This window comes from Pundamilia nyererei, unplaced genomic scaffold (assembly GCF_000239375.1).
Source record: "Pundamilia nyererei isolate P.nyererei 1_Seehausen unplaced genomic scaffold, PunNye1.0 scaffold00049, whole genome shotgun sequence".
Lineage (NCBI taxonomy): Eukaryota > Metazoa > Chordata > Actinopteri > Cichliformes > Cichlidae > Pundamilia > Pundamilia nyererei.
The window spans coordinates 1,352,251-1,363,035 of NW_005187450.1; the positions used below are offsets into that span (position 1 = coordinate 1,352,251).

General features: G+C 45.1%; 1 protein-coding gene across 5 annotated transcripts in view; it reads left to right on the forward strand.

The window, feature by feature from the left end:
• casz1 (castor zinc finger 1) overlaps positions 1 to 10,169 on the forward strand; it is a 72,820-nt gene extending 62,651 nt beyond the window's left edge. For 3 of the 5 annotated variants that reach the window (XM_005732927.2, XM_005732925.2, XM_005732926.2), the window contains exons 11-19: positions 952 to 1,115; positions 1,472 to 1,594; positions 1,683 to 2,003; positions 2,108 to 2,306; positions 3,118 to 3,289; positions 4,878 to 5,026; positions 6,328 to 6,565; positions 7,351 to 7,722; positions 8,513 to 10,169. In XM_005732927.2, the coding sequence (XP_005732984.1) occupies positions 952 to 1,115; positions 1,472 to 1,594; positions 1,683 to 2,003; positions 2,108 to 2,306; positions 3,118 to 3,289; positions 4,878 to 5,026; positions 6,328 to 6,565; positions 7,351 to 7,722; positions 8,513 to 9,798 (3,024 nt within the window). In that variant the 3' untranslated portion in view covers positions 9,799 to 10,169. The remainder of the gene's footprint in view (positions 1 to 951; positions 1,116 to 1,471; positions 1,595 to 1,682; positions 2,004 to 2,107; positions 2,307 to 3,117; positions 3,290 to 4,877; positions 5,027 to 6,327; positions 6,566 to 7,350; positions 7,723 to 8,512) is intronic. The other 2 variants (XM_005732930.2, XM_013910811.1) reach the window with 1 other exon arrangement.
• Positions 10,170 to 10,785: the final 616 nt, after the last annotated feature.

A 10,785-nucleotide genomic window follows, 5' to 3' on the forward strand; every position in this document is an offset into this window, starting at 1 on the left:
TTTGTTTTTTAATGTTTCACGGCTAATAAGATGAGTTTGTATCATTTAAATTTTCCAGCCATTTTTCATAGAGTGTAATTTTCGCTGCACCTCTCACAAATTAATACAATGAAGCAGTAGCTGGGTGCCATGCCAGATATATAGAGATGTTTGTTTTTTGATGAGCTGTTTTGAACTCGCCGTCCAATTTTTCCTCCTCCTTTATACGTTTTCTTCCCCCTGCCTCACTCTACATTTATTCATAGGGTTTATAAATTATTTGATTAAAAAGTCAGCGCAGGGAAAAAAAAAAGAAAAGCAGGAAGGCGCTGCCCTCATTTTTTAACAAGTCTAAATGTTAGCGTATGGAAATTTAAATCTGTATGGTTTTTTTGTGAAGATTAAAATGGACATTGTCTTAGTCATATATCTTATCTGACTCGTACAAATATGCCAGGTGGTTTCCATCATGTTGATGATGTCATGGCAGATCAGCCACCATTTATTTACTCTCTCCAACTGATCATGACTTCCTCCACTCCTTACCCCCCTGCAAGCTTCGCCGCCTCCGTGCACCTAAGTGCACGTCGTGGTTTTAACCTCTCTCGAGGACACCTTACCTTCACATTTGCAGTCGTTGCGCCCAAACGGCGGAGACGAGCTGCTGTCTAGCAACTCAGCTGTTGTCGTGTCAGCTTTTTGTTGGTTTGCTGCAAGCCACCACATTACATAAAAGGGTTAACAGTAGCTCCCAGAGGATGCTTGGCAAACACGCTTGGCCTGCACTCAAGCAAAAGCCCGGATGTTTGTAAATCTGGCTGCCCTTTTTAGCTTCGCCAAACCATGCATGCGTGTGTGTGTATGTGTGTGTGTAAGAGAGAGAAAGAGAATTCATTCTCATACTCTCACTAACATACGAAAGTGCCCAGCTAACCCAGCACCTGGTGATTTTTGTGCTGTTTTTTTTTGTAGATGTCACAGGTGAACCCTGCCCTCTTCAATGCAATGAACCTGAAGACAGAGCTAGAGGCAGGTGAGGGTGGTGACACCTCGGAGGCAGGACAGTATCTCAGCAAAGTGCTGAAGAGGCCCCTGGCAGAAAAAGCCAACGAGATCTGGAGGACGTACCTCCGCAGGTATAAAAAACAACAACAACAACAACACACATACACAGGAAGCGCGTAGAGACACTGGATTCATTATGAGAGTGAGAAAACAGTCAGAGTGTTAAAAAGTAGCGCACGTCCTTGGAAGGTCTTTCCTGTAAATACTATTCCTCACATACTGTATCAGTGGAAACCCCCCCTCCAAAAAAAAAAAAAAAAATAGAGAACACGTTCTTGCAGGAATTGGAAATGACAGTGCGCTGGTTACAGTATGACGGACCGCAGACATTTACCGTCAGGTGAAGAGTTGAGCCAGGTGTCCTCATAGGTTGCGTTTTCCTTAAGCAGCAGTAAATTTACAGTCTTTCTTATCTGTCTCTGTTAAGGTTTGACACGGATGACTTCTGTGAAGCTCAGTGCGACTTCCTTCACAAAGTTCACTTTCACTGCTTGGTAGAGGACTGCGGTGCCCTCTTCAGCACTGTGGATGGGGCTATAAAACATGCTAAGTGAGTGTCACGCTACCCTCGCTCTCTGCATTTTAGTTTTTGGCTTTTATCGATCGGTATAAAAAAGAGCTTCCATCTTGTTTTTCAGCTTCCACCTCCGAGCCACCTTGAAAGTGAAGTCGGAGCCTTCGTTCGGTGAGGGCAAGGACTCCGGTGAGGGCGCCCAGCTGCAGCCCGTTGCCCCCGTCTCTATGGCCAACAACCGCTCCATGGATGTTGCACACCTCTCCTCCTCTGGCGGATACAGCTCTCCTCCCCCCTCCCTGCTGGCCTGGAAGCAGCTGACGGGCAGCATCCCTCAGATGCCAGCATCAATGCCCAACCTGCCATCCAGTTCCCCTCTAGCCACCACCTCTCTGGAGAATGCTAAGCCACAAGTCAAACCTGGTTTCCTGCAGTTCCAAGAAAAGTATGTGGAAACCTCTGGGTTTCGTACACAGCGCCCTGCTTTTCTTCTTACTTCCCACAAGTTGATTAAACGATATCTTCTCTGTTTTTTTCCTCCCCATGCAGTGATCCATGTTTGGCTACTGACTGTAAATACTCCAATAAGTTCCACTTCCACTGCTTGTTTGGAAATTGCAAGTATGTGTGCAAGACCTCTGGAAAGGCAGAATCCCATTGCTTGGACCACATCAACCCGAACAACAACCTGGTCAACGTCCGCGACCAGTTTTCCTACTACTCTCTTCAGTGTCTCTGTCCCAACCAGGTGAGTGTGGCTTGATAACTCAGCCAGGAGCTGAATCACCTACTGTCATCTCCCCGAGGTTTCTAAGCATGAAGTATGCTATCTATTAGACCAGTATTTGAGGTTATTTGACTCAAGGCTTTCACAACCACTGCTCGCCGTCTTCCATCTCTGCTGAGAAAGACAGTCGACTCACCCCAGTAATGCCTGTTTATATGTCAATGATGTCATTTTGACTGCCGCATTCTCCTCTCAGAAAAGGCCAATTTAGCTGATATTACCCAATAAATCATTGTCACTTGCACAGTAAACAAGGCTGTCTGGAATAGGGCAAAAATCAGGGGAATGCTTCGCAAATGAAACCTAAATGGCAGCCCCTGCCTGCTCTCATGAGCCCGTATTTGGAAAACCGTTTAAATGAATTCATTAATGTGTTGAAAATCACCCCTCTCACAAAAAGCCCCCCTTCCTTCTCCTCCCCCCCCCTCCCCTTTAGTCTGCATCTCCTGAACTGAGAAGATCTTATTTGGCCCGGTCCTTTGGGATCTGGGCCTTGCAAACAGATGGTGGTGTACAGACATGTTAGAGCGGAGGGGTGTTTGTGGGATGCCTGGAAATGCAAAGTAATTGTACCAAACAACCGGAGAGGAAAAGACTGCGAGGTGTTGATTATGTTTTTTTTCTTCTTCTTTTTTGGGAAGGAACTGTGTGTAGTCTTCGCTTAAACTTTGCACACAAAGAAGGATCGAATAAAAATTAATCAGCTCCTCTGGCTTTCAAACATTCACGACATTTGAGTCATGAAATTGGAAATTATGTGTCTCCACTGCAGCACTGCGAGTTCAGAATGAGGGGCCACTATCACTGTCTGCGGCCTGGCTGCTTCTTCGTCACTAACATCACCACCAAGCTGCCGTGGCACATCAAGAAGCACGAGAAGGCAGAGCGTCGCGCCGCTAATGGCTTCAAATATTTCACCAAGAGGGAGGAGTGCGGGAGGCTGGGTAAGGAAAAAACACTGGAAAAGAAAAAAACTTCTGATCCTGTAAAAGTTTTGTGTCCCGCTGTCTCTGTCTTTGCCTCGCATCAAGCTGTGTCAACCTGAGCGGCTTTTAAAAAATACGTTGCCAGGAGAGATCTGAGGATTAAAGGTGTTACGTTGAGAAAGATGTAGCCTAATTTGTGTTGTCTGTTGCAAGAGGATATTCCCCGTGTTTACAAAGGGAGAGAGACCAGTGTTGGCAAACACAGTGTCATGCATTGCGAGAGGTTTAAGAAGCATGAAACAAGTCTGCCTCGTAGGTTTTTGTTGGCGCATTTTGCATATTCACAATGGCACCTCGAGTCCCAGATGTAGCCTTGCCCGTGCTATATGAGCAATAATGTCAAAGAGGGCAATCACATCCAGGTTGTTTTCTTCTTTCTTTTGCCCCTGTCAGAAATGAGCAATTAGGTTTGTGTTTGTTAATTATCTGGCTTGTCTGGTTTAGCCTGTTTGTGTTGTGAAGCTGCGCCTCACAGCCACTGCTGCCATCACACAGAAATGAATTAAAAGTGATCTGTTTTTTTCAGGCGGTTACACAAGCTTTTCAGAGCGCAGAAACAAAGCAAACAAAACCAGGCCCTAAACAGCTGTTTTTTGTCCCCAGCCTGATCTGCCAAGTGTATTGTTTGGGCTGGAGGGGGAAAAAAACAGAAAGGATTACCACTGCTAGCTCTCCAGTTATAAAGAATTGATGGGTTGCCAGTATCCATGGCAGCAACATTAAACTGAGCACCGCTGCTGATGTTACCTGGTTTCTGTCTCACAAAAGGCCCTCCCGTGTCACGGGGGGTTACTGTTATTTGCTCAACTTTGCGTGTTTAAAGCGTTGTGTGTGCAAAAGCTATTTGATGACACAGACATGTTTTTTTTTCTCTTAAAGTGGGTGCCATGGTTACTGACATGCTAGCACCTGCCCAGCATGTTACTCTTTCAATTATTTCTGCCTGCTTTTATATAATGGTATTTGATTAACAGGCACAAAACGGCACATTCATTTAATTTGAAATCATAAAGCAATTAGAGCTAGACCGGTTAAAACACTGGAAAAGAGCAGAAGAATATAGAACAGACGACACCACAGCGGAGAACAAAAGGGGGAAAAATGACAATGGAGATACTTTGAAAAATGAATTTAATATGGGAATAATTGTATATTTACTTTGGTTTGCAGGGGTGTGTGCATTATTGGCCCACAGAAAATGAGAATTTATTTATGTAAATTCCTAATTGAATAAAGCATGTCAGTGTAATAAAAGAGCTCCACAGGTTTAGTGCACAGAAGCCTTGACTTGCTCAGTATGACACCCGAGTGATCTAATATTCCTCCTACATGTACACTCCGAAACACTTTGAAACCCGATCCCTCTTTTGTCACAGCTATATCATGAAATTAAAAAAACCCTAAAAATATTTCACTTGGTGTTTGATGTATCGCGACGCCGTCACACTTATAATATTGCGTGTGGCGCGGGGAGCCTTTTTTTGGACGCCGCACTGGGAGCCAAAGATAAATTAAGCTCTTACTTTATTCTTTTTTTATCCTGCAGGTTGTAAGTATAACCAAGTCAACAGCCACTTCCACTGCATCCGCGAGGGTTGCCAGTTCTCCTTCCTCCTCAAACACCAGATGACCTCACACGCACGCAAGCACATGAGGCGGATGCTGGGGAAGAACTTTGATAGAGTCCCATCCCAGGTACAAGCACGCCAACGGCGACATGTGATACATTTTGAAAAGCGGTGTTAAAAAAATACAGGCTAAACATCTCAACGGTCTGAAGCCTGTGTTGAATAGTTTACTCAAACATATTTTAACAAAGCACACACCCTTTTCCTGGGAGATTAAATAGTGAATAGACGTTCCCTTAACTACTCTACTACAACTATACTATATTGTTGTTTTTGCTCATTTACACTGTAAAAAAGAGGACGGGCTAGATATTGTTCAGCATTTGGGAAACTCATTTCTATTTTTTTAATAACACTGCATATCAGCTCACCGCGCTTACCTAAACACAGCATTGCACTACCAACTGGGCATATTATTATATCGGTCTTTCTTTTTTCACTAAACATTCAGATATATACGGCACAGATCTTTTTTTCCTCCCATATTCACTTTGTTGTTCTGCTGATCTGCAGTTCTGCTTTTATTATTCTGCTAATTTCCCTCATGGGATTGATAAAGCATTTGTCTGTCTGTGTGTCTGTGTTTTTCATCTAAATTTTATGTTCTCAGAAACACACCATTGTTTGTGGTTTTTGCTGAAAGAAGATGGGGAAAAAAAGCTCCCGATCCATTAAGGACTGCTCTTAAAATCTCCCAATATCATAAAATGAAGAGAAAAATAGGGATAATAATAGTTAAAGAAGGTTTAAACAAATGTTAAGCAGCGGAAGTCCTTTCTCGTTTCGATTTTGTCTGTCTTTCGTTCTTTTTAAGGTCGCGAATAACAACAGCTGTTAGCGTACTGGTGGTTACGCCGTCTTTGTAACTTGTGTACCTGGTTTGGTCGGTTTTGTCGGGGTTTTTTCGTTGTATATCTATTTCTTTTTTAACATTCAGTTTCCTTTTTTCTGAGTCATATTCAAGGAAAGACTAACAAAGACGTGATGTTCTGTAAAAAAGAGAGTACCGCTCATATCCTGTCATACCAGTCAATAACAAATCACTCATGGCATTCTTTTGATGAAGTTTCTTTTACACGCAGTTTCCTCAGTTAACCTCTGCAGTAGGTGCGGGATGGAGCCTTTGTGGATATAAATGTGGATTTTCTAGTTCTGTTTAGGCTGTTTTTTTTGTTTTGTCCTTCATATAATGACAAAAGTATGAAGTTCGTTCTTTCAAAAAATACTTCTGACGTCTTGAAATGCTTGGTTGGATGCCAAGCGCCAACACCTGCGCTCATGACTCTTTATAACCCAAGATGTTTGTTTCGTAAGTCTTTGTGTGATAATTATTTTAAGCTTTTTATTTTATTTTGTTTTGTTCTCTAGATGATGTCACTCGGCCGCAGGGCGGATGAGATGCAGCAGCAGGCATCGGGTATGGTGCACGGGTCCATAACGATCCAGCCTGGCATCAGCTCCAACTTCTCCAACATCACGGATGAGAATGATGACTACATGGACTACATGGGTGCAGGAGGCAGCCCCTTGGGCCTCTCCTCCGAATCCTCCAACCAGGACCGAAGCTGCACCAGCACACCTGTGGGCAACGACAGCTCTCCGGCAGGTAAGCCCACGTGACTCAGACTCTGACATGTCAGCATGTACGGCCTTTAGCACAGTTTAGTCCACAGGTGTTGTCCACAAAGGTTTTCTACTCGTTGAACATCTCAGCCCACACGTCACCCAGAAAGCCAGCAACTCGTCATCTCATGCATCCTCCAATCACAACTCTGACTTGCAATCAATAGACACATTAGTTTTAATATATGTGGTTGATGACTATGCTATATTCTTATGTTGGGAGCTGCGGACGAGACAGTTTCCAGTTTGCCCGGTCATCCTCATAAAACCTCCATTTTGTACATCAGTGGTTTGAGATATTGCACTGTATGTAGCTTATTACATTTTCCTCTGGCCAGAGATCATCCCTGTGGCTTTATGTCTACTTTAGCACTTTTAGTGGTTGGAGTTTTGGGAGAAAGGAAATGAGAAACAGCCTCTTTTTCCTCAAACTTATTGAATAAACGGGTTCTCCTCTATATTTTTTCCTAAATCTTAGCCTGTCTCTGATTTTCACATTTCTCCATGTGTTGCCAGAAATATCCACTACTCTCATCGTTGTTGTTTTGGCTGGGTTACTTTGTCTTGAATGGGCCTCATTTTGTATCATTCTCTTATCTTTTATCTTTCCCTTTTTGCCTCCCATCCCTCTGTGTGTGCGTGTGTGTGTGTGTGCGTGTGTGTGTGTGTGTGCGCGATTTGGACCCCGTGTTTGTCTTTGTTCCCGTCTGTGTGTGTTTTCTCCCTCTTGCCTGTCCTTCACCCTCTCTGGTCAACCTGTCTCTCCAGGACAAGGCTGCCCCACCACCACTTCTGCTCCTACCACCCCTGCTGACACTAGCGCTACCCAGAATGCACCTCCTTCCTTCTCTCCTCCTCCTCCACCACGACCACCGCCACCTCCTCTTCCTCCTCCTCCTTCCGCTCTTCAGCCTGGCCTGCAGTCCCAGGCCCCATCCCTCTCTCCTGCTCTCCTCCGACCCCCTCTCCCCTCACTCCCATACCTCCTCTCTCCATCCTGTCTGTCATACTCTCTGCTCAGCGCCTCTCTGGGAGCCACTCGGAGTGTTGTCATGCCAACCAACACACCAGCTTTCAGCCCCATCATTGCCACTCCGTCTCCGGTTAAAAATGACGTCCCTATAGTGCAGGATGCTGCAGGTACTTATCCCCGGCGCAAACCAACACTGCAGCTGTCATTCTCAATTACTGAGTCCTGTGCAGCATTTAACTGTGTGATCCAGCCTTTCTCACTCTGCACTGTTGTTATGAAAAGACTGAAAAAAAAAGAAAGCATGCAAAAAAGAGAACATTTGTGTTGAAATGCTGAAACTTGCATGCTTACTGTGTGGGTACAGTAACAGGAAAAAAAAAGTCTGCAATCACTTGACTTGCACCTTTGTGCGTAATTTCCCTTTTAGTATCACTAGGATTTAGCGAGAGACAGCAGTAAATTTGGCACCTGTTCTGTGAACCCTGGGCTCTGTTTAGCTTCCATTAACAAGGCTGCATCAGCAAGCTCTTATTTAATCTTGCCCCAAGTTTTATCGAGGCCCACTGCTTCCTGTCTTGCAGAACAGGGAGCACATCATTAGCAGTGACCCCAGGGTGTTGCAAAAAGGTGGGTGCCCCTCATAAAACAAACATGGAGATAAGAGGGTTGGTTAAAACTCCCAGCTCCGCCTTTCTTTGGAGGCCCGAGACACCCTGTAAAAGTGTCATGTCTTACAGTCAATCTATCATCCCCCCTCCTCCTCCTTCTTTAATCATTCTGGAAATTAGGGATTAAAAAAATAGTGGCTAGCTGTGCTTACTCAGCTGTGAACAACTTCTGGCTGAGCGGGGTCCGACATTAGGGTTTTAACCAGGACAGTCACTTGTTTGTAAGTCTGTGGACTTTATTATTTTTTTCAGGATTATTTTTGTTAATGCCCTTATCTCTTGTTTTTAGGCAACACCATCTCCATTCCCACGGCCGCTGGTGCAAAGAAGCGTTTCTGGATCATCGAGGACATGTCCCCGTTTGGCAAGCGCCGAAAGACCGCATCGTCACGTAAGATGCTGGACGAGGGGATGATGCTGGACGGATTCCGGCGCTACGACCTCTACGAGAACTGCAAGGACTCCAGCTGCCAGTTTTCTCTAAAGGTCACCCACTACCACTGCACTCGTGAGAACTGTGGCTACAAGTTCTGCGGCCGCACCCACATGTACAAGCACGCCCAGCACCACGACCGCGTAGACAACCTGGTCCTGGACGACTTCAAGCGCTTCAAGTCTTCGCTCAGCTGCAACTTTCCTGACTGCCAGTTTTCAGGCAACAGCACCCACTTCCACTGTCTGCGCTGTGGCTTCCGCTGCACCGACAGCACCAAGGTGACGGCCCACCGCAAGCACCACGGCAAGCAAGACGTGATCAGCGCTGCTGGCTTCTGCCAGTTCAGCTCCAGCGTGGACTGCGAGGTTCCTGACTGCAAGTATAAGCTCAAGTGCTCACACTTCCACTGCACCTTCCCCGAGTGTAAGCACACAGTTGTTGGCATGTCCCAGATGGATTCCCACAAGAGAAAGCACGAGAAACAGGAGCGAGGCGAGATTCCGTCTGTGTCGCCGAAGCAGGAAGCAGCGCACCACCTGGGAGGAAATGTGGCGGCAGTCCCTCCATCCTCCATGGGTCTGTCTACTTCCTCACCCGGTGGCCTCCACGGTTTGTCCCACAACATCATCACCAGTACTCCCTCCATGATCTACCAGACAGGCGGCATTGCTTCTGACTATAACCACTCATACCTGCCATCCTCCATCAACTTAGACAGCTCCCTCAACCTGGGCACAGACACCAGCAGCTCACTGTTTTTCCTGAAGAACGCCGCCGGTCTGGGCCTCAGCGATTCCCTGGACCTCAGCAAGAAGATCCACCACGACGCAGCGCGATCAGCCCACAACCTCTCAACCCAGCTGGGCCTGCCGGCAGCTCAGGACGACACCACGGGAACATCCGGGGAGGCCGAAGATGACATGTCACCAGAGGAGGAGGTGCAGGCGGAGGAAGATGACGAAGAAGAAGAGGAGGAGGATGAGGAGGAAGAGGAGGCAGAGGATGATCTCAACACTGACTCAAACGATGATTCAATGGCGGAGCCTGACGGCGAGAAAGACAATGGCCAGAGTTTCGATGCTTCCGTTAACCACACTGATGCTTCCCAACTGGAAAAGCAAGAAGATGCTGACCCATAAAAAACAAAAACAAAAAAAAAACACACAAAAAAAAAACAAACTGAGTTTAAGAACTGCAGAAAAATTCTGTGTACTATGATTAAACGAAAAATGAAAGTGGCCTCATTTATCATGTCGAGAGACTTCGGACGACGACAAAAAACAACGAGAGCGTGGCGAGAATGATGGCCCGAAACGATTTATTATGATGTTTACAAGATGACCAACATTATTAATTCAATTATGCATTAAAGGAAAAAAAAGATTACGAATGGAGACACACAGAGTTAGGGCCCTGTTTCACACATGGGACAGCAATGTAAAGCATTTTACTACACATCAGTCTTTTTGTGTGCGTGCATGTTTGACTTTAATTTATTTTCATTTTTTCACTTTTTTTGTGTGTGGACAAAAAGAAAAAAAAAACACGTTAGAAAAACAAAAACAAATCTCTCTATATAACTATATATGTAAGTGTGTGTGTGTGCGTGCGTGCGCGTGTGTGTGAAAGATAATATACAAAGGAAATTGCTGGCACAGGCGACATGAACTGCAGAGCCGTGGATACATAGAAAAAGGGACATGAATCACTAAGGGAAAAGGATGTGTTTCAAACGTTTGATCTTTTTTCTGTATTATTTTATTATTAATTATTATTATTATTATTATTATTATTAGACACTGAGAGAAAGGGGTTACAATTTGCTTGTTCCCATCTCTTTGGTATTGTTTTTTCTCCTTTGTTCTCAATGATACATGGACTCGACCAGTAGCTGTTCGGTCGGTCTCAGCTGCAGTCAGGCGTCCTTTCAAGCCGCCAACCTCGACAGTTCTCTCTGACATTCTGCTAGAAGTGTTTTCAACTAGCACCGACTCCAAGCTTAACCCTTTGTAATTTTTAGCCCCAATGTGGAGGAATCAAGTTTGTGCGTGGGTAGTGCACTTTTCTATTAGCTGACCATGATGATAAGATATACTTAGATAAGTCATAAGTATATTTAAAAAAAA